This window comes from Alternaria ethzedia (assembly GCF_023757985.1).
Source record: "Alternaria ethzedia strain BMP 0044 chromosome Unknown scaffold_41, whole genome shotgun sequence".
Classification (NCBI taxonomy): domain Eukaryota; kingdom Fungi; phylum Ascomycota; class Dothideomycetes; order Pleosporales; family Pleosporaceae; genus Alternaria; species Alternaria ethzedia.
Window position 1 is genome coordinate 16,293 of NW_026056234.1, and position 22,799 is coordinate 39,091.

A 22,799-nucleotide genomic window follows, 5' to 3' on the forward strand; every position below is an offset into this window, starting at 1 on the left:
ATCAAGCACTGGAAGGTCCAGGACACATCAGGCTTCTGGTGCTGCATCCAGCCTTATCAAGAGACGCACCTCTACGAGTCGGCTTTGTCTCGTCAACGCTCGAGGAACTCGAAGGTCGATACGATGCCGTTTCATATACATGGGGTCAACCAATTCTATCCTTCGCTCTACTCTTGGACGACGGTACGCAGGTGTGCGTGACAGAGAATCTCGACGGCGCGCTACGGTATCTGCGTTACAAGGACCGCGATCGACTCCTCTGGGCAGATGCCGCGTGCATCAATCAGAGCGATAATGCGGAAAAGGCAGTGCAAATTCCTCTCATGGTCGACATTTTCCGTGGTGCTCAGAGAGTAATGGCTTGGCTCGATCCGGGCGGAGACACTACTGTTGAGCAAACAGGTATGCGGATTATTGAGCGTCTATCCCGGACTTCAAAGCAGCGATACGGAATATGGGCAGATGGCTACCGAGAAGTCAGCCGTTTTATCAATCTTCCTTGGTTCAACAGACTTTGGATAGTACAAGAGGTTGTCTTCAATTCGGAGGTCTGCTTGATCTGCGGTGACACAGAGATTGCCTTTCCTCGCTTCATTGCCGCGCTGTCTTTCATTCAAGGCGAGGTTGGCCTTTTGACAGATGACGACAGGGCAAGAGTGGATGCTTTTGTCAAGATTGGGAGACTCTGGAGTCGCCGTTCGCTTTTCCCCACCCAATTGTTAGGGGCTACACCATCGCCAAGTCTCTCTGACACTGACGGTAACGATATCGCAAGCCTGGTGGAGACTTTTGCGTCGTATGCATGCACAGATCCACGAGATCGAGTGTTTGCTCTATCTAGTATGGCAGCCGATGTTCGACGAGAGGGCTATTTCTCCGACAGCCTCGCCACTGCGATGTCGCGAAGAAAGAATCTAGTTTCTATGAAGATAGACTACTCGCTAAACGTACGTGGAACATACAAGTCATTTGCGATCAGCTGCTGGAGAAAAAAACACACACATGCGGACATGTGGAAGGCTTTGTTTTTACGTCACCACTCATCTCCACCGGACGATTGGCCTTCTTGGGTGCCAGACTGGCGGGTTGTACCAAAAGAGACCCTTGTCGTCAACAAGGGTGACTTTCACCTTGACTGCCGAGTGCTCAGTGCCTCGAGAACCGGAATTCGCGTAGAGATTGGCAGGGACATACTTACGCGAGACGAGGATAATGTGCAACCTTATACCATCAGATCAAAGGTTCCAAGGAAATCTGGCGGTTCTGAAGCCTCCCATGAGTCGCAACTCCTTGAGGGGTGTAAAATTGTTAACGAATCGAAGACTGCGCCATACTCCAAGCCCTCAACTGATCCAGAGGAGCACATATCCTCTGTGGCATTACCCACGCAATTTCCGGATATACTATACGAGATAGTCCGAAAGAGCGTGCTTCGCGAGCCTCAACCCGAGAAAATCTCGAAAGGGGATCCCTTGTACGAATTCAGGAAGTACCTGTCGTCAGAAGAGACGCAATCTGGAGCAAGGGATTCGCGGTACACATCAAGGTCGACATCTTCTGAACGTCAAGATCAAGCCTTGAAAGATGCGGCAAACCTGTTCGTGTTCCATGACCCACACACTCAGGTAAATTCCATAGGTTATAGTGAAGTATCAGCCGAGATTGGTGATCACATCATACCCATGAAAAATGTAATCGAGGGCTATCCGCATGGAGTACTAATGCCGGCGATGATACTCCGCCCACTTGAACTACCGGAAACGGCTATCGACAAGACTCCAATATATCGCTTTGTTGGCACCGGCCGTATATATAATCCGGCCCATGTACTATGGGTTGATGCGTTCAATTTGAAAACTACAAAAGATACTCTTGATGGATCTGGGTGCCTTGTCTTTCATGAGTTCGATTTGGTATAAATCTAAAAGGCGTCCACCAAGTACGTCAACACCACCCCTAAACCCCCATCTTCGCCCTAACAAACGCCTCAGTATCATCAAGCACCTCCTGCACCGCCTTGATAGTCCCCGGCGGAAACCCAATAAACCCATGCGGCGCCCCCCTATAAATCTTCACCACACTCTCCGCCCCCCACATCCCCCACTTCGCCCCCATCAACACACTATCATCCAACAACGGGTCCTCACTCCCACACGTAAACAGCGCCGGCGGCAACTTCATTCCCCTTAGGTCCTGCCAAAACGGCGATATGGACGGGTCGCGGCGCTCCGCTTCCGTGGTGTTGGGTAAGAGGGCGTCGATGTAGGATTTCATCACGTCGTAGTCGATGACGAGGTGAGATTCGTGGTGCAGGACGTGGGGGAGGAAGGAGGACATGTCGTAGCAGCCGAAGTGGAGGAGGAGGCCGCGGAAGGAGAATGTGGGGAGCGTTTTTAGGAGGTGGAAGGCGACGAGGCAGGCGAGGTGGCCGCCTGCGGACTAGGGGGGTGTTAGTATGGGGTCGGGTATGTGTGCAAAGAGAGAGGGAGGGAGGTAATGGAAGGAGGTGATAGATGGAGGTGATAGATGGAGGTAATAGAGGAAGAGGAAGAGGAAGAGGAAGGACACATACCTCACCACCCGTAAACATCAACTCCCCACCAAACACCTCCGGACCATTCTTCACCAGCCATTCAGCAGCGTCGTAGCAGTCTTCTGCGCCCGCGGGCCAGGGGTCTTCGGGCGCGAGTCGGTATCCGATTGATACGACTGTTACTTCGAAGTGGTCGGCCATGTATTTTAGGTAGGGGTCTTGGCTATTCTCCTCATTAGCACCATCCTCAATCTCATCCACTCCTCCACCCACTCACAGCAATGAAACAAAAAGAAACCAACTTACTAAGCCTCACTCATCAACACCCACCCCCCACCATGAATATGCATATGAATCCCCCTGCTCACCCCTCCACTCGGTTTGAACACCCTATACGGTATCTCCCTTCCTGCCTCTCTCGACGGGAGAGAGCCGTTGAAACCTTCGGGTAGAACCACGGGTTTGGGTAAGGGGGTTTTGCCTTCCCAGCGCATCTGGCGGTAGGCTGCTGCGCCGACCTGTGGATTCTTGGGTTAGCATGGGGTTGAAGGGAATAAGATTGGGCGGGGATGGGATACGGAGGGATTGGAGGGGTGTTGGGAAGAGGGATCGAGATGGGAACTGGAGACACACCTCGTACCACCGCGGTCCATCCGCCCAGATCTTAATCAACTTCTCGTTGAACTCCAGGGTTTGTTTGTCGATACCATCGCGATCGAACTTCGAGGCGTCGACTGTGACGTCTGACTTTGGATACATGATTGTGATTTATCACAGTTTCTTTGTGTCCTTGCTCTTTCTTCTTTGCCAACCAAATACCTAGGTACTTGAATGTTGCGAAACGGCTTCTTCACAACAATGTTCCAAGTATATGGAATCAGGAAAGGAAAAGAGATATGGGATATGCGATGAGTCAAACGCGTCGAAGGAGTAGGAAAGCTATAAAGACACACGATAACCACGTTACATCCCCCATCGGCCGTACTGCCTCGTGTTCCTCCTCTCGCACCTATCAAAGTGGGGGCGGGGTACACCTACCACATCCACAACACCCATGCCAACGCCCAGAACGTCATTAGTGTCTCTGATATGGTTGGCCTGCACACTGTTATTATCTCCGAAGAGAGGTCTGTACCTGCATTTTCGGGTTACTCTTTCGGAAGACTCCGGATGTCTTGCGCTTGGGGTAAGATAATAGAGGTGTTGTGGCCGGTATCGGCGCGCTGGACTCACTACCATGTTGAACATCATGCGATAACATGCAACCCAGTTTACACGCAGATAGGGCAGAGCTGGAGAGGTGGAGAAGGTGTTATTGAAGTATTAATAGGACTGAGTAGACTACCGCACAGGTTTCGCTTGCATCCGACTCGTCGACATGCCCGTATGCCCATTACTCTGTCCTCCCTTCACCCTCCGTTTCGCCTGCCGCTCATCCCGGACAAACAGCGATTTGGCTACTGAAACTGCTACCGCTGCTGTGCGGAAGGGATACATGGCGATGTCCCAAGTCATCTGCAGCATGTAGCTAATAGTACCGGCGATCCAACTCAGCGTCATAGCAATCACGCCTGGTCGCTGACCGGTTCTAGCAGCCGCGGCAGCCAAGGCGAGGGTATCTCCCAATCTAGCTTCTAGGTCTTGGAAGCGCGCTTCGATCTGTAGGGACTGCGCCATGTGACGTTTTTCGTAGCGCCTAACTGCGCGGTTTAGCGCGTCGAGTTGGAGTTGTGTTGTTTGGCGGACTTCGGCGCTGAGTTTCTCTACGTCCACTTCGTTGTTGTTGGCGGGCGGGGGCCCATCGATTCGTCCCTCCAATTCCGTTATTCGCTGTGAGAGTTGCTGTGTGTCGGCTGAGCGGACGGGCTCTCTTGGGGCTTCTCGGACGATGCGCTGCAGGTGGAGGATTCGCTCTGTTCGCATCTTGATGAGGCGGTTCACGGGAGGTATCTCGGCGATGAGGAGGAAAATGCTGAGGTTCGCGTCGGATACTATGCCTTCGGCGCGCATGAGCTGGCCTCGGATGGTGTGCATGAGGAGGGCACCGAGGAGGGGACCTAGGAAGCAGCCGAGGAAAGCCAGCATCTCGGACCGCTTCAGGGCTTCACGAGCCTCCTTCTGCGCTCGCGAGATAGGCGCATCGGCCGTGGTGTTGACCTTTGAGTTCTGCGTCTCGCCTGCTTGCTCTTCTGCAACCTCTGGCGCATCCTCTTCCTCCTCCTGTATCGTGTCGTCGTAGGTCGCGTCATCCGTGTCGTCGTTCAAGTATCGTCGTTGCTGTGCCTCGTGGTACCAGTCCCTGCATCGCGTCAGCTGTGATTCTCAGCCATGCTTGCTACAACCTACCATGGCACCTTTACGCTCCAATGGAGGAACCATCCCGCCAGTACCAATATCAAGACGTCTGTCGCGACATCTGCGCCGTTCTCTACCGTCAATCCAATGATGGCAGGGACCACGGCGGCGACCACAGGCAGCGCAATCCATCGTGACGGCTCGTCTGGAGATGCATGTCGGCCCATATCATTCTTCCCACCCGCTCTCAGAAGATTGTCGCTGGAGGACCGCAAGGAATAGCGCGAGTCGGAGAGGTCGGAGACGAGGGAGCTGCGGCGCCGAGGGGCGGCTGTAGGGGGAGTAGAAGGTCGCGCACCCTCAGCAAAGGTGGCGGCGCGGTTCAGCATCCTCTGGCGCAGTTGAGGGTGGATGCTGGGACTGTCGGCCGGCGCACCGTCCATGGCGAGTACCGGTTGAGGCCTCGGGATTGAAGAAGCAACGTGGACGACGTCGTTGCCAATGGATGCCTAGACGCCGCTTCAAGAAGGCGCAATGTGGTAGAGATGCGAATCACCTGATCGCGATGGGTGCAGGCACTGCGGAAGCATTGCTGAGGCTCTGGTGACGCTCACACGTACTAACGCGACGGTCGTGTGCCGTAGTGGAAGACGCCTCGGCGAGTCGTTCGTCTTACGTCATGTCTCGATGCGGTCAATTGTAGAGCTGGGACCCTCTCCGAGCTTCCTCACACATGCGCTATGGCCTAGCTTCCCATGGTTTGCAGGCGATTCACTGCGAACACCATCTCGACAGCAACAGGTATCCTGTGCGCTTCCCGCATTCACGGCCTTTCAGACCGTGGCAACCATGCCACACGTGTGCAGGCCTTCCTGCTGTGCAACCCAGCCTGCTCCATGACCGAGGAAACGACCAAGCGCTGCAATGGCTCGCACATGCCTCATGGACTATCTACCATTGGATCAATACACAATCTCGCCACTTGTTGTGCCCCGATGCTTCATACTGGGATGTAGCCATCTGCCGTAGAGTACCCCATCGTCCCAACGCACTTGTTCGGACTCCGACAATGTAACAGATGCCCACCAAACTGGGCAGGTAAACACCGGTTCCTGGATGCTCGAAGCGGGTGAGTAGGATAATCTGGCTAAACCCGCCACGTACAACCCGACCTGCAACCATGCCGCAGCTGCGGGGACTTAGCACCTCGTCTCCCCATGATTCCCTCTCTGATTGCGCTGCTACTTATCACAGACATGTCTCGTCTCTTTCTCGTTGGTTTTCTATTCAGAATTCATCTTTTTCTATTCAGACCCAAATGCGGACTGGCAAAAGTCTCACTTGCACTACCACAACCATACCGCCGCAACCGAATATCACGGGTACCAGGCAGCGCCCTGTCCATGCGACGGGTCAGCCCGTTTCAAACAGACTGTGATTGACCTGGGCGAGAGCGTCTGAGGATATGCTATTCTAGCGGCATACTCGTTTTCACCACTCAAGTGAACGTAAGTCCTATTGAGCCTTATTGAAGCTTGAGACACGCATTTGCTCTATTGAGGATTTCCATATACTCGGTATCGACGGGAGTGATGGGGCTTTCGAGGCTGCTTGCCGCCTGTCTATCTCTTCCGTTGCTTTTCTTTCTAATCATAATCTTTTCCATATCTAAACCCATCAACACTACCTGACACTATCCTGGAGATAGCACAATCGACAGCTCGAGTTCCACTTTATCAACGGCTACATTCCTGGACTGGATTCAGATCTGCCGCTTTGCAGCATCGAAGATAACTGCCCATCTTCATTGGTTGCTCCCTCCTCTTGACATCCGCTACCATGTCAATGACATCTGCTGCTATGGCAATGACATCTGCTGCTATGGCAATGACATCCACTGCTATGTCTTTGACATCTACTTCTATGGCAACCAACACACACTCCTACGAAGCTTACTGGACTGGAGATGCGGCGGGGACATATGAATACAGCACCAACATCACCATGGAGGAAATGAACGCACCCGTCTCCACCCAGGCCATCCTCTTCATCACCCTCTCCTTTCCAGCCTTCCTCCTCTGCGTTGCACCCATGATCTGGCATTTCCGTCAAGCCAACGTCGCAGCCGGGTCACTCATCTTGTGGATTGTCCTTCACAACCTCTTCAACTGCATCAACCCACTCATCTGGCCCCGCGACAACCTGACCGAATGGTGGGACGGTGCGATCCTGTGCGACATTCAGATCCGGCTCCAGGTCGGTAGCTATGTGGGATTGACCGCCTCGTTGGCCCTGGTACTACGCAAGCTCGCCAACGTTATGGATACACGCAATATTACTGTGTCGACCAGCCATAAGAGCAAAGTCAAAGCGAAGATCTGGGAAGTCTTTTGGTGTTGGGGCGTGCCGTTGTTACTGATGGGCATTTACTATGTCACCCAGTACAATCGCTATGCAATCGTCGGTATTGCTGGGTGTTGGTCTGTCCATGATGCTTCATGGCCTAGCATGGTCATCAGTTTCATGTGGTCAGCCGTTGGCATTGTGATCGATTCCTACTGGGCAGGTAAGTCGCATCTGCTTCCTCCCTCAAGTCAACCTACTAATTATGCAACAGCCCTACTTATCTGGCGTCTTTACCGATACCGACGCGAGTTCCACCGCCTTGTTGCAGCGCGAAACACCACGTCCTCACGCTTCATCCGCCTCTTCCTAGTCAGCCTGATCGTCATCTCCTTCTATCTGATCTACACCATCGTACTGCTCATCCAGATGGCCGGAAGACTCCACGACCATTACTCTTGGGACAGAGTCCACGATCCCGAGAGATGGAACAGAATCACAAGAGAGCCCGGGCTTGGTAAGATCAGTATCGAGAAGTGGGTCCAGATCGCCACGGGATTCATCATCTTCGGCTTCCTCGGCACGGGAGTCGATGCAAATGCCCATTACAGAGGACTGTTGGTCTTTATTGGAGCTGGCAAGATTTGGCCTAGTCTACTACCCGGATCGGCCAACCGGAGGAGACCAACCAGTTTCTCCGCTCCTCGTAGTTGGACTACATACTTTTCCAGCAAAGCAAAGAAGATGTCGTGGTTCGGTGCTTCTGACTCTGCACAGTCGACATCAACGAGCGCGGATTTCAAGAACGATACTTGGACCGCGTCTACATATAACAACCCCGTGGCTCTCGATTCGATCCCCCGCTTACACAGCGTCACAACGCAAGATACCTTGATCTCACAGAAGAACGACCAAGACATGTCTGCGCAGAAGCACGATCACTCCCATTCTCCATCATCATCCCCAACACCTCCCCGCCCCACATTCTTCTCCCGCTACTTCACCCGCCCCTCTCTAAACGGGCCTCTCCTCCCCCTCTTCTCCTACCGAAACATCACCGAGATCAACTCCAAATCCAGCAATCCTTCCACCAACCCCACCGATCGTACCAACCCTTCCACCACCGACGCAACCACTACCGGCGATACAAACACAAATCCAACCAAACCCCCGACCCCTACCCTCCCCTCCGGCGTCCACACACGCGCCTGGGCCGAAGACATCTCCTCCTCTCCCCCTTCCGCTGGGATGAACAATGAAGGTCATGGTCACGGAAGGAGTGTGCATGTTGTACGCGAAGTGCATCAGCAGCGGGATAAGAAGCGAGGGGGTGAGTTTGAGAGGGTGGGTAGGGAGATGAGAGATTGGGCTTGATGTGTGTTTCGGGTTCGTCGGTGTGACGGAGGGAGCTATGGGAGATTGGGACAGGGTAATGGGTATGGGTTTGTTGGATGGGGTTTTTGGATAGGTGGGGATGGGGTTTATGATATTAGCTGGACTTTGTTATTGCGACTTTCGATCTTCTTGGCTTGGTGTAGGAGTAATGAGATCACATGGATTGGTAAATCCGTGGACTTGGACTTGATTGAATATATTGGTATCTTGAGTATGCGCATGGACTTGGTGATTATTGTTTATTCGTAGTCTAGTGAAAGCGTGATGACGCAACATAACAGTTGAGATGGTGGCGCAATGAACCTCAACTCTTCTGATGTTGTCCATCACCTTGGAGTATACTTATGCAAGGGTTCAAGTGAGAAGTCTAGAACCTCAGGCGTGTGGAGCGAGTATCAGTATCGTCGGCGTGGTCTGTTTACACAGTTGTCGGTTAAGACATGGTTCGCGCACATTGAATCATATCAAGGCCCTCGCATCACGTCATAGCAAGTTACATCACGCACAAAGGAAGCAATATTGTCGTGAAGCATTTTTGATTCCGTTATCGCATGTCCACATGGCGACGTGTCAGTCAAAGGCAAGCCTCCACAAGAGGTAGCGAGCCGGTGTTAGAGGGACCGTCGTAATCGTGTTCAAGTAAACTCCCAGAGAACCCCAATGTGCCATTCAGGCGATTGACCAGCATTCCATAACATTCCTCAGTCCAGCACAGTCGTCACCTCCCGAAGTAGTAGTTGAAAGCTCGCGTGCCGCAGTCCGCCGTGTGACGTAGCTTGAGGGCCGAATCGCGCGGTGGAGTAGAGTGAGTTGCGAACCGGTCGGAAGGTTGTGCGTAGAAACGTGTCGTTCAGTGATCATTTTCGTTCAGAACTGAGGTGGGTGATGCTGAGATTGAGGGGCGAGACGTTTATTTGCTGGGGGGTTGTTAGATGCGAGGGAGCAGGCGGTGGTGATGTGGTAGAACTTACGAACGAGCCCTAGTCTTTCTTCTCTTGCGCTTGAGACGGCGAACGCGCTTCTTCCTCCATTTGGCTCTCATCTTGTCGGCGGGCTGTGGTATGAGGTCAGCGGCTGCACTTGAGAGTGTAGAGGCGCCGGCGGGTGCAAGGACACTCGAAGAGCAACCATTGCGGTCAATTGAGTGTCGCCAGCGCCGCCATGGCCTGGGATATAGAACTTACATTGCTGTCGAGATGAGTGTCGTGAGTGTAGAACAAAGGTGGGAGCTCAGCGAGTCGAAATACCTAGGTGGGTGCGGGGCTCGCTTAGCTAGAACGGCTTAGCGCCCAACCCTGAGGCAGGCGCCAAGCGTTCACGCGCGCCGCGTCACCTGCCTTACGTCAAACCTCAGTCGCGTCATTACCAACATCATTCCAGGGCAGTGTTATCGGTGGCGGAGGAGTGTGTTACGATGGCAGGTGAAGCAGTGGCATGGTTGCAGATCAAGGTCGGGGGTGATAGTGCTTATGGTGAGTCGATGTCCTTCGATTCATGATCAACAGACTAACGCATGCAGGAACGCACGGAGGCAGGATCGAAGTGTGCGGGAATGAGCAGTTCAATCTCGGGAGGGATCCAGAGCTCTGGTTAGAGCACTGTCTTCCTCGCTGTGTTGTGAGTTTGTTCTAATCCTTACCACAGTCGTTACTCGTGGGCCGATGACCTCACCATTTCAAGGGAGCATCTTCGCATCCATTGCATTCTCTACGAACAAAACCCAATCGCCAAGATCGCACCGTTCGTCTATGCAACTGATATCTCTTCAAATGGCACTCACCTCAAGAAGAGTAACTCGGAGTACACAGCGCTCCAAGACGCAGGCATCCTGATGGGTACCAAGAGTACCTTCCTCTTAGAGGAAGGGGATGAGCTTCGCATCTCAGAAACCGTCACCCTGATCTACTGCTCGAGGACGCCGGTAGAGCTTGTGAAGTTGACTGACATCCAGGAGCGAGAGAGACAAACGTTTGCTTCGCGTTACCTCCTCACCGGTCGCTTGCTCGGCGAAGGTGGTAATGGCAAAGTCCTTGTAGGCATCAATCAAGAGACACAGCGACAACTTGCGTGCAAGATCGTTCGACTAGACAACATGTATGACACCTTGGCGTTGTCGAACTTACGTCTTCCTACCGGGAAGCGAGCGAAGCATCCTAAGTCAGTGAAGCAGCAACTGCCGACCAGGGTCACCAAGTGTTTCCGCGAGTTTGACATTCTCAAAGACCTCAGCCATCCGAACATCATCACCATCGAAAAAGTCTTTCGGAGTAACAATACCATCTACATCTTCGAAGAGCTCGTCACAGGCGGCGACTTGTTCTCCTTCATCGAGTACAAGGAGGGCCAAATAGACAGTCTGCAGGCCGCGACTATTATCTACCAGATCTTGAACGGAATCAAGCACCTTCACGACCAAGACGTCGTACACCGAGATCTAAAGCCGGACAACATACTCATGTCGTCTCTCGAGGACAGTGCTCGCGTCGTCATCACCGACTTTGGCAGTGCTAGGTTTCTCCCAGGGAAGAGCAGCCAAAATCCAGCGAAGGCCAACAAGTACCAACGGATGTTCTCGCTCGTGGGTACCTTGGAGTACATGGCGCCTGAGATTCACAAGCGCAATAGGGCCATTCCAGCCGAGCACGGCTACTCAAGATCTGTCGACATGTGGTCCATCGGCACGATTGCAGCTACACTACTTACCGGAGACACAATGTTCACTGATCGCAGACACCCGGAGTACCACACGAATCCTCAAGCTGTGATCATGGGTCTTGCAGCAATCTGTGACCTAAGTCACCTGGACGATCCGCATCATCCATCGTGGGGCGGCGTCGGCGACCGACCGAAAGACTTTGTCAAGAATCTGCTTATACTCAAGGAACAGGACCGAATGACAGCGTCGGAAGCTCTTGCGCATGATTGGTTCTCCTCCTACCACGAAGACCTTGAGGAAATGTATACGGACTCCATTGTAGATTGGGAACCTCGCAAAACGAGCCATGATCTGGTCGAGATCATTCCCAAGTCTATGGTGAACAGTGTCGCTGCTGGCATGGTCGGCGGAAGTCGGGTTCCAGCAACGACTTCACGCTACTTCGCTTTTCGCCAGCCTACAGACACGCTGCGGAAGCCTTCGTCCCAGCGCTGGCGTGCAAATACCCCATTGCCGTCCATCATGCAAGACCATGAAGCAGCACAGTTCGCTAGTCAATTGCAGGCTCCATCATACGACAACAGTGACCCATTCGATCAGAACGGACAGCGTCAATCACTCTCGGTCACAAGCGCGACTGGAACAGGTATGTATCGTTCACGTGAAGATGCAGATGATGACCACGAGGGTTCCGAAGCGAGCTTGAACGGTGTTACGAACGACTACTCACAGCAAGAACACTTCGAATATCTACCACCACCCCCAGATCATGATTCCGTTCTGGTAAGCGAGACGCCCCTTGAGGTCTATCATCAACGACAATGGGCTGGGGATCAAGGTCACGATTCGATACTCGTATATGAGACGCCGCCTGAGTTCCTTCGTCAGCCTACCCACTCGTCGGACGACGACGTACCGGCCTACGATGTGTGGGTTCATGATGACGCGCCGAGTGTGCGCAGTGCAACTCATGTCATGGGAAAGCGAAGGAAGCTCTCACACTACGCTTGATGATCTCATCTTCTTGATCTTTAACTAATCTATAGCGCCACTAACGCTACGCAAAAGCAGTCATGGGTATATAATATTATGTAGCTTTCTTACTAATGCCACGGTTTTCTATCGTCAACGCGCACTTTCTCGCAGCCGCCTTGCGCTGTGACTGCCGACATGTGCTTACCCCGCATGAAGGGCCTATGTTGGAAGCAGCTTGTTCATCGTCGCGAGCGCTTGCTAGATGTTATCCTGCATGCTACATCAACTACTCTGTTGCTAACACTAGTCGACAAACATGGCTTCTCCTGAGTTCCCCTACCGCAAATCGTTTGACTTTACGCACGTCTACGCGTCCAGTAGAAGGGTCGATCGCTTAATATGTACACGACAAAAACCTTTTTGAAGCTCGCAACCAGTACTCTGCTCTCGCGAATCTGCTGCACCCATTTGGCTATCACTCAGACCGTGGGTGACCCATGATTAGCGTCCGGAGCACATTGTGGCTACTGTCGCTGTGAGCAACGCGCGGATGTTGTTACTGTGGGAAGACTCAGACAATGACTCGAATCAAACCGCTGATATGCACTGCGCAGGAATAATCATAAAGACGGTTGCTCGTTGCGTGGTGGTAAACGGCAAGAGGCTTCCCGGGGTCATCTGGTGTGTTGCTGCTCGATTTGAGGCTAGCCGATCTTGCACTAGTGTTGTCTTCCCCTGTCGTTCCTTCCATGCCTTCCAGTCAGCCCCTCCGATCGTTCCATGCTCCATGTCACCAGCTAACAGCCACTAGCTACATGCCTCACTCTTGATGTCGACAATCGCATCCTTTCGGTGCTCTCACGTTACATTACCATATTGCTATGGAAGGCTGACCAGGGCTCACGGGGCCATGACGCGTCCCCGACTTTCAAGGCGTTCCCGCGGGATTCGCACGCATCACGACGCATCAATCACGCTATATGTATACGAGCACTACAACTACCATTGAGAAGCGGGCATCATCTCTATTGATCACAGAATCTGCATCGCTGCCCAACATTGAAGTCGGAGCGCCCAAGATGACAGCAGGCTGAAGCTCTTGTGACCAATAGAGCGCGCCTCATTCTCGAAGCGAGAGAGTCCTCCATCGTGCTGCGCCCGCTACTCAGCGCCACGAAGGTTACACTGTGAGGGTGTCTTGCGATGCCGATTCCCGCACGAATTATGATCAAGCCTACTATGGGCCGTGCGATACATACACCCGGACGGGTACCGGCAAGTAGGCTCTTTTGGCCTGTTCAGGACGCCGTTATGGCCGGCCAATGACCAATTGACTGTGTTTAGACACCGTGCGACTATTCGCATCTCCTCTACATACCTTGTCGTGGCCTGAGGATCTGGACTCTACATACCCTGGCCACACCGGCCTGCTACTTACACACCCGGTTTCCTCTTGAAACCCACCATAATCATAACCCCAACCTTCAAATCACGATCACTCCTTCCAAGTATGGTCACACAAAAATTCTTATGTCCGCATGCTGCTAATACTGAACGTAGCTGAGAACAAGAATGAGACCCATCAAGCGATCACAGCCTACCAGCGACGCAAGTCCGCCATGGGCAGGCATGAAATTTACTCAGCCAGTTGACTCAGATGCCCTACACGAGCTCCTGAAAGAAAAGTACCCACAGTGCAAGACTTTGCGGCAGCGCAAACATATGGCCGCCATAGATTTCCTGAGGCTCGAACTGGAGTCGATGCAACATGAATCAACAGAGTCGACAACAGGAACATCATATGAGACCCAGGCACTATCAGCACTTGATGCTTCTAGGCCAGGTGTCGAAGAACTGGCGGCGCTTACGCATCGAAGAAGCGTCTCACCTTCGCTGTCACGGAGCAGCTCGTATCGCTCTCCTGTACACTTAGATGACCATATACCACAGATCGGGGTTGGCCAACAACACGTATTCAGTATTGTGGATGGATTTGCAACGCAGCCGAAAAAGAAGCGCAAGATGACGCCTGCCGAACGATCTGCTTACAAGACTACGAGAAAGGTCGGTGCTTGTGACAAGTGCAAGCGACAAAAGGGCAAGGTATGAGACGATTTGATGCGATAATAGGGCAGATTTAACAAGATGTAGTGTACCCATGTCATCGGAAAGCTAGTATCGATGGCAAAACCCTTGCAGGAGGAAAAGGCCGTTTCGCAGAGGTAAGAGATCGTGATAGGAGTCAGCGTTCGCGGGCAGGATACTAAGACTTTGTTGCAAGACTTGGCGCAACACTCCCAGAGTCGATGACCGCCTTCAACACTGAAGAACCTGCTCGCACTCACCAGCAGACCCAAGAGCTTTCGCAGCAGCAAGGCAGGCCTCTTCGAACAACACCAACGACACAGTCGAACACAGTACCCGGCAGCCCGCAATGGACTCAGGAGGTACACGGGATGCAGGAGGACAGTCAATCAGGGATGTCGGGGTACGTAACTTCCCACATGACTGGACCGTACACAGAGGCTCCACAAACCAGCCAGGACGATCAATGGAGCAACCAAACCTCATTCGTTGAGCCACAGACATTCCAGGCCAATGATTGTGGCTACAACAATCCACTGGATCAGAATGGGGCCCCATCTTCGTTCTCAACCTTTTCAGGCCTCTCTCCAAGAGAGGTACAGTATCCACCGAATATGTTTGATCCGTCGTGGAACCAATCCATGGACTACTTATCTGGTGAGGCTAACCCCAGGTGACCTTCTACGAGTATCTAGAGTTTCCTGCCATTCATCAAGCCATGATGACAATCGACCCTACTTATCACCACGCCTCAAAGGCTCTCGATACCTCATCCAATAACCTGGGAACTTGTGGCCACCAAGAGATCCAAATACTCTAGGGTTGTACTTAACCGAGCCGTGGAGCCGGATTTCGTATAGAGCCTGTGCTCTACACAGCTTTTCATCTTGCGCATGCTTCTTGTCATGCAAGAAGCTTCCTTTGTTTGTCATGTCTACTGCAGGATCGACTCCCTGGCTCTCAACCCACGGGCAGAATCTCGACGACCAGCATATCCAGCTCCATCGTTCCTCTAAAGGGACAGGAGCGGTTAGCGGAGATTGTGTTAGCCTGACCAAGGTTTACTACTCCCGCCTTAGTTACCAGGAACTAAGGGGGAGAGGGGGAAATGCTGTCATGCAGAGGATTTCGTATTCTCGTTTCACGCGGGTACGTTCATGCACTAAAAGTAAGCAGCTAACGCGACAACGAAGATGCTTGCATCAGTCGATCTCCGTCCATTCCCTTTCCGTTCACCATCTTTCCTTCTCTCAAATGATATATGGCCGACCGGCATCTCCTTTAGGCCTTGGTCCAGCGTCGTGTTGCCGTCGTGACTAGGAGGCTTAGTACTACTAGTATGCGGGTTGCATGCTCGCTGTGGAATCCGCCTTATCTTCATTTTGGTAGGACGTTACCCCACGTCCGCCCACGGTCTCCTTTGTCATGTCGCTGGATATACCTAGCAAACGTCCAGACCGGCTTCTTCTTTCTCACGGCCAAGCAAACGAAACAACACCTCATACTGCGCACAATTTCTGACGGTCTTTGCAGAACACCAGCATCAGCCACGCCATCCAGCTCCGAGGCATCCTCTCCAATTGCGAGCACGACTTCTTCTCCTGATATTCCCGAGACAACAGTAACGACACCAACAGCGACGACGCTCGCTTGATCACCGCATCATACGTTTTAACGATAGCGAATATACGACACGCCTTACGATTTGATGTATTATGTTGCTTCTTTTTTGAGTTTCCAACTCAATACATTCGCTGCGGACGCTGGAGCTTGCGATTGTGATAGGTGGAACACAGGCTACAATGAGCCATAGCGGAGGAGGAATGCATTGCTACTGTGTTTATTCAATCCAAAATGCAACTATTTCTTGGACACTGGACCTGAGTGGCTAAACACATTGATTCATTAGGAAATTCCCATGATGAAGCACAGCTTAACTGTTGCAGCATGTGTGGGACTCGGATTACTGAAAGCGGTTTGGTGATGACAACATTCTGGGGGAAAGCGGCCAGGGCTTCCTATCCCGAAAGGGCAATGGACCTCGGCCCAATCACGAAGGCTTGGTGCAACCGGACACCAACCTCGCATGCGCTGGAAGCTGAACGCCAACATTGCTCTTTCACGACTGCACATCTGGCATACACGTTACCGCTACACGATTAATTGGATTACGACGACCCTCACGCTACGCATAGCCGCATTGACGCACCCGTGACCTTCCGGAACGCAGCGTTATCTCTGGTCGTGTTCCGACATTCCCCACACGCGACGCCTGCTCCACCCCCGAGTACGCGGGCTGCATAGCCCTCTCAACCATCACCATGATACAAGGCACGCGTCGCTGGCTCAGGCGCAACCGCACAAACTTTGCCATCGGCGCCGGAGTGCTCGGCGCGGGTTATCTGGCGGGGCAGTATGTCCTGGGCAAGCTCGGGGAGGCGAGGCAGCGCATGAGCGATGATCGCATCGCCAAAGAGAAGTCCGCCTACACCGTGTCCATCACATGACATTCTCTAACGACAATGCAGTCTACGCCGCCGCTTCGAGCAGAACCAGGAAGACTGCACCTTCACCGTCCTCGCCATCCTGCCCACCGCGACCGAGAACATACTCGATGCCATCCCCGTCGAACAAGTGCTGGAAGAGCTGCAGAGACAAAAGGCAGAGCGCCTATCGCGGAGTGTCGGACCCAGCGAGATTGCCAGTTCAGCGCCCCCAAGTGTAGCAGACACGACTGAGGATGACGCACGGAGCTGGAGTCTCCAAACGGATAGCTTCATCCATGCCAGCCAAATCGCTACAGAGGGTGACAGCAGCACGGGCCCTACCGAGGCTATCCCAGAGGTCAGGGAGGACAGGAAGAGCAAGAAGAGCAAGGCGCAGCTATGGAGCGAGATGAAGATCAGCTGTGAGTACCGTCATGTTGGCCTTGAGACATGAAATACTGACGCGACCAGCCATAACACGCGCCTTCACCCTTATCTATACCCTCTCTCTCCTCACGCTTCTTACGCGTATTCAACTGAACCTCCTCGGCCGCCGAAACTACCTCGCCTCCGTCGTATCGTTAGCCGCGCCGCAGTCGACAACCGAAGGCGCAAGGATCAACTTGGAGAACAACGACGACGACAACTTCGAGCAAGCATATGGCAACGACTTCGAGACCAATCGCAGATACCTCAGCTTGAGCTGGTGGCTACTACACAAGGGATGCATAGAGCTCATCGAGAAAGTACGGACCGCAGTCAAGGACGTCTTCGGGCTTGTGAACCCAAGAGAAGAGATGACCTTGGAGAGATTGTCGGAACTTACCCTGGAAGTGCGCAAGAGGGTCGAAGGTGCAACAGAGGAAGAGCGAAGGTAGGACCCCCATCTCATCTCAAATGACACCCGCTAACCCCTCACAGAACATGCAAGTGGCTTGCATTCCTCCTCCCACCGCAAGACCAGGAAGACTACGTCCTCCGCGAATCCGGCATGACCTCGTCCTCCGAGTCCACATCACCCACAACAACAACCTCTCTCCGCCGCCTCATCGACGAAACCTCTGACCTCATCGACTCGCCTGCCTTCACACATGTCCTCACCCAGCTCCTCGACGCTGCCTTCTCCCACCTCGTCGACGTCAAGATTTCACAGCTCTCCTACAAGATCCCGCCCATCTCTGATAACCACGCTCGTGTGCAGGAGATTGTTGGACACGACATTAAGGCCAAGGTTGCGAACAGCTTAGCCGTATTCTGCAGACAGGCGCACAGCATCGGTACCGGAGCCAACAATGAGTACCTAGCTGCTATCGAAGCTGTTGGTGGTCTTGAGGCGTTCGCTGCTGTCGTCTACTCCAGCAACTTCGAGTACGAAAGCCCAGAGGCTGCTGCTGTGTTGAGTCAATCTGCTCCTGCTCCTGTCGAGCTAACAGCGCCGAGCGTGGTGCCTGAGGTTGCCGCTTTACAGGATGTACAAGAGATCAAGTCAGACGATCCGTTCGAGAGCGCCTGGGGCAAGGCGCTGGCGAAAGAGGATGGGAAGCAGTTTTAGGGGATTGCACGATTGGTGCATGTAGGAGTGGCCGTCGCGACGTAGGATTCTTGAGATACCCGTAATTTGAACCTGTAACACTATCTTTTCCTCGTTCTTCATTTCGCACAAGATGTGTATAACCCAATTGCGATAAGAAGCGTCGTGCCTTCCGGCCTCGGATTGTTGAGTCGTGACGTCAGAGCCATAGTGGGACCTGTGAACACCTCTCAACCGCATGTACCTTACGATATCCCTGCCAGTATCCCCTGAACCATCAATACCAACCAAAGCTCCGAGTCGCAGAACTCTCCGGTACTCACAATGGCAGACCAGCAAAATGCCAACCAAGGCAAAAACGCCTACGTAACCCTCCTCACCCGCCCCAGCTACCTAGCCGGCGCAATCCTCCTCGCCTACACCCTGCACAAACACTCCCCTTCCACCCCGCTCATAATAACCTACACCCCGGAGACCTTACCAGAAACCTGCATCAACGCCTTCAAAGCCGAAGCCGCTTACTCAAACATAATCCTCCACCCCGTGGAACACCTCCGCCTGCCAGAAGATGGAACCGAACACGGCATGGTCGCCGAGCGCTTCATCGATACATGGACGAAACTACGTGTGTTCGATTTGTGGGATATGCCCGGAGGGGGGTTTGAGAGGATTTGTTGGTTGGATGCTGATATGATGATCTTCTCGAACCCTTCGCCCTTGATCTTCAACGAAGAAAACGACGAGTATTTGAAGGGAGGCGATGGCATGCGTACAATGGCCGTACACACCTGCGTCTGCAACCTCGACCACGATTCCTGGGCCCCAGCGGAATGGAATCCAGAGAACTGCGCTATTGCCAAACTCACCGCACCGGATCAGCTAGCAGAGGTTAAGCCGGAACCATACACATTATCGAACTTCAACTCTGGCACTTTTCTCTATCGGCCTAGCAAGGAACTGTCTTCTTTCGTACTGAGCAAGTTCGAGGAACTGGGCAATACAAAGTTACGCGCTATGAAATTCCCCGACCAGGATTTCCTCAACGAAGCCTTCGACGGGCGCTGGAGCAGTTTGAGCTGGAAAACGAATGCGCTCAAGACGTGGCGGTATTGGCATGAGAATATTTGGCGCGATGACCAGGTCGCTGTGCTGCACTATATCGTGGATAAGCCGTGGGTGGCGCGGCTGGACGAGGACGGCAAAGCGGGGTATTTGGGTAAAGACGGTGTGACGCATGGGTGGTGGTGGGATGAGTTTGAGACGTGGAAGAAGGCGAGGGAGGGCCAAGGGGAAAAGCAGTTGCTGCAGATTGTGGGAAAGTATGCGGCGAGGGAGGATGGGGTGGTGGATGAAGAGATGAGGGCTGTTGGGGGTGGAGCGCAGGATTTCGCGAAGAAGTGGCCTGCTAAGGATGGGGAGGGTGCTGACGCAGGAGACGAGAAGAAGGAGGCGAAGAGCAATGGACCGCAGTTGTCGGCGGAGGCACAAGAGAAGGCGGAGCAGTTTGGCAAGGTTGAGGCGCCGCAGGGGAAGATGTTGGGGGAGAGGGGGCATGGGCGTGTTGTTAGGGGTGGGCGGGGGTTTGGTGGGAGGGGTAGGGGTGAGGGGTGGAGTGTTATGCAGGATTGATGGGCGGTGTAGACGGTAGATCGGAGTTCTCGAAAGTGTGACAGACGGTTGTAAAAGTATAAAGGATAGACGGGCGGGAGAGATTCAACATGGTCTGACTAGAGAGGAAGGAATAGAGAAAATTTTACTGTAGTCATTAACAATGAGAAGAGGAGGCTAAAGCACATGGTGATATAGTCTTGTATCACCTCTCGCATACATACTCTAGATCATTCATATATATCTCTAATATCATCCCATATGTCGGAAACCCGAACGCTGTCATTCGATCCCATATCAATAATGTAATCGCAAGCTTTTAAATCGATCTCCTGCCTCCACTCATCTCCATACTCCAGACCCCCCACTCATGAGACCTCGGATTTCCTTCATCCCAACCAGACCCCATTTACATGAGATCAATCAAATTCACACCCTCATCCTCATACTTGATGATCGGACGACCAGTCTCCTTGGCAACAGGCGACGCGACGTTGTTAGCAAGAACAATGTGTCCGTTGTGCGTGAGTGAAGGACCGCGGAGTTCGGCGGCGAAGGTCGGGCGGGGAGGAGGCATCTTGATGGCGGGTTCTTCGCGCTTGTGGATCATGGTGCCGTTGTTGTGGCTGTTGATGCCGTTGGGATGACCGCTGTTAGGGCCGTTGGTGTGGCCGTTGGTATGACCGTTCATACGACCGTCGATCTTGCGGTTTATCCTGGAGGTTTCTTCGGGATCATCATCTTCCTGGACAGGCGCGGGAGTCTTCTTCTCGATTGAAGTTTCCTTCTTCACATCCTCCTTTGTCAGCGCGATCTTGTCGTCTCGCTGTAAGCGTCCAACCATCTCTCCGATGTTCCAGAGGTTGTGCGGATGATTGGCATCGTACAGGAAGTCCAGCTCAGGATCATCGCGCGCGATAAGGCCCTGCCGCATCTTACTCAGAGCGACCTGCGTACGATGACACGCGCCATATCCCTCTAGAAAACCGCGCTGGTGAGACTCCTTGAGTGCTTCCTTACGACCCGCCTCTTTGCCCGCACCAAACCCATCGTTGTACGCCTCTTCCGTAACCTCATCAGCCTTCTCATGAGTGATGGAGTTGTCCGCAAATTCTGCTTCAAGTTGCTCGCGAGCAATAGCCTTCCAGTTCTGTTCGCGCATCTGTTGGGCTGCTTCGCGGAGACGGAGTGCTTCGATCTTGATGTTTAACTTTCCGTTCATATCAGCCACGGCCTTTTGCGCATGGAGTTCAGCTTCGCGGCGCGCATGTTCCATCTGCACGGCACTCATCGGTCTATCGCCGTTCTCTTCTAGCGCGTACATAAGCTGTTTCTGGCCTTCAGAAAGGTAGACTTCGAATTGTGTTATCTTCTGCTCGCGCTCATCGAGGTCGCGCTCTCGGGCTTCGACTTTGGACTTGAGCGTCAGGGTTGTGGCTTGGTCGCGGAGGAGGTTCGTCAACATGACAGATGAGGCGGCTTCGACCTTTTGTTGCTGCTCAGCTTCGATAGACTTGCGGAGACGCACGCCCTTGTTGCGTTCGGCATCGAGTTCGTTCTTTAGCTTCATGAGCTGTGCGTTCATGCGGACAATTTGTTCGCGATCGCCGTGGTCGCCTCCTCGGGATCCGTGGGAGTTGAAGTGGGAGCGAGGGGCGCGCGGAGCGTCGTTGAATCGATTGACCTCGTTTGGCGACATCATGTGCTGTATACGTTAGTTTTGCATACATACAGAGGCTTGTGGAGCGGCCTACCCTCGGGTCTTGAAGGCCGAAGAGGCGGGATGGAGGCGACTGGAAGTCAGGACGCATGTGCGGAGGTAGACTATGAGCTGGCCTCGAAGACTTCGGCGCCTCGACGTTCGCGTGTGTGTCTGTCTTGGAGTCGCTGTCCTCAGTTTCGATGTCAACGTCGGTCTTGGTGGCCTCAACGTGCAGTCCAGGGGGCGATGCCAGAAGAACTTCCTTCTTGGCGATTGGAGACGCTTTTCTTTACATTAGCAAATGACGTTAGTGGTGAGAGTGGGACATACCAAGCTTGGTATTCTCCTTATCATCAAGCTGCTCTTGTTGCTCCTGCACAGTCACAGGGATCGCTCCAACGTCATTGTCAAGATCTTGCTCTACGATCTCTCCGTCTTCAAGAGAGCCGCTGCTCTTGCTGTCCTCTGCAACAAGTTTGGGCGAGGGAAAGGGAGAACCAAGAGTAGCCGTCTTGACACCTGTCGAGTCTTCGATACCGACTTGGTCTTGGGTGTCGTTTGACTTCTCGGCCTCGGGCGCAGATACTTTAGCCACGACTGGCGAAGGATTAAAGTCCAGTGTGTTCTCTTGATCCTTGATCTCTCCATCATGTGTCTCTGTATTCGCAGCGACGGTCTTGATGTCTGAGGGCGACGCGATGTCTAGATGGGTGGCCTGGTCGCTTGAAGTCGCCATGTTGAGGGATATCTGTTGATAGGACTGCCCAGACTGTCAGTAATCGATTGCTTGTCGTAATTGAGTGTCAAGATAAATGATGCCGCTGTTGTGGGACTGGCTCAAGGAGTATTCGAGCAAGTAAAGGCTAATGAGGTGTGTCGACAAGATGCCTATCAAGGTGGAGGATGGGGAAGTGTAAGTATAGAGTAGAATGTCAGGCTTATATGGATATACAATCGCCTGGTGAGGGGCGCTAGTACGTGAAGGTCTATGGCCGCAATGGCCACCACTCAAGTAAGTAAAGGCGAGATCACGTCGTCAGATCGACGGCAATGGATGTAGGCCCACATAAGCTGTCCCAATGAATGTCCGCATTCGCGTCGCGCAAGGTCACCGAAGCTTGGCTACTAGGAGGACATAGGCTTATATAACCCGATTTGTGCGTTTGACAGTGTCGTTTGATGCTTTCTAG

The 22,799-nt window shown here is 53.0% G+C and overlaps 8 protein-coding genes across 8 annotated transcripts; 5 read left to right on the forward strand and 3 right to left on the reverse strand.

Moving 5' to 3' along the window:
* Nucleotides 1-1,956: 1,956 nt before the first annotated feature.
* On the reverse strand, nt 1,957-3,292 carry J4E87_009946 (uncharacterized protein; the record flags this gene model as incomplete). Its single annotated transcript, XM_049381520.1, has 4 exons — nt 1,957-2,439; nt 2,573-2,756; nt 2,840-3,051; nt 3,167-3,292. 4 exons carry the CDS (start codon nt 3,290-3,292, stop codon nt 1,957-1,959), a joined length of 1,005 nt encoding a protein of 334 aa, XP_049228668.1.
* Nucleotides 3,293-3,874: 582 nt separating this feature from the next.
* On the reverse strand, nt 3,875-5,271 carry J4E87_009947 (uncharacterized protein; the record flags this gene model as incomplete). Its single annotated transcript, XM_049381521.1, has 2 exons — nt 3,875-4,832; nt 4,880-5,271. 2 exons carry the CDS (start codon nt 5,269-5,271, stop codon nt 3,875-3,877), a joined length of 1,350 nt encoding a protein of 449 aa, XP_049228669.1.
* Nucleotides 5,272-6,832: 1,561 nt separating this feature from the next.
* Nucleotides 6,833-8,545, forward strand: J4E87_009948 (uncharacterized protein; the record flags this gene model as incomplete). Its single annotated transcript, XM_049381522.1, has 2 exons — nt 6,833-7,394; nt 7,446-8,545. The coding sequence occupies 2 exons, from the start codon at nt 6,833-6,835 to the stop codon at nt 8,543-8,545; spliced, it is 1,662 nt and encodes a 553-aa protein (XP_049228670.1).
* A 1,435-nt stretch (nt 8,546-9,980) lies between these two features.
* Nucleotides 9,981-12,233, forward strand: J4E87_009949 (uncharacterized protein; the record flags this gene model as incomplete). The annotated part of the gene is made up of 3 exons (XM_049381523.1): nt 9,981-9,987; nt 10,086-10,155; nt 10,211-12,233. 3 exons carry the CDS (start codon nt 9,981-9,983, stop codon nt 12,231-12,233), a joined length of 2,100 nt encoding a protein of 699 aa, XP_049228671.1.
* Nucleotides 12,234-13,769: 1,536 nt separating this feature from the next.
* Nucleotides 13,770-14,306, forward strand: J4E87_009950 (uncharacterized protein; the record flags this gene model as incomplete). Its single annotated transcript, XM_049381524.1, has 1 exon — nt 13,770-14,306. One exon carries the CDS (start codon nt 13,770-13,772, stop codon nt 14,304-14,306), a length of 537 nt encoding a protein of 178 aa, XP_049228672.1.
* Nucleotides 14,307-16,603: 2,297 nt separating this feature from the next.
* On the forward strand, nt 16,604-18,320 carry J4E87_009951 (uncharacterized protein; the record flags this gene model as incomplete). Its single annotated transcript, XM_049381525.1, has 4 exons — nt 16,604-16,761; nt 16,811-17,190; nt 17,240-17,642; nt 17,690-18,320. The coding sequence occupies 4 exons, from the start codon at nt 16,604-16,606 to the stop codon at nt 18,318-18,320; spliced, it is 1,572 nt and encodes a 523-aa protein (XP_049228673.1).
* Nucleotides 18,321-18,623: 303 nt separating this feature from the next.
* On the forward strand, nt 18,624-19,928 carry J4E87_009952 (uncharacterized protein; the record flags this gene model as incomplete). The annotated part of the gene is made up of 1 exon (XM_049381526.1): nt 18,624-19,928. One exon carries the CDS (start codon nt 18,624-18,626, stop codon nt 19,926-19,928), a length of 1,305 nt encoding a protein of 434 aa, XP_049228674.1.
* A 388-nt stretch (nt 19,929-20,316) lies between these two features.
* On the reverse strand, nt 20,317-22,345 carry J4E87_009953 (uncharacterized protein; the record flags this gene model as incomplete). Its single annotated transcript, XM_049381527.1, has 3 exons — nt 20,317-21,612; nt 21,662-21,891; nt 21,940-22,345. The coding sequence occupies 3 exons, from the start codon at nt 22,343-22,345 to the stop codon at nt 20,317-20,319; spliced, it is 1,932 nt and encodes a 643-aa protein (XP_049228675.1).
* Nucleotides 22,346-22,799: the final 454 nt, after the last annotated feature.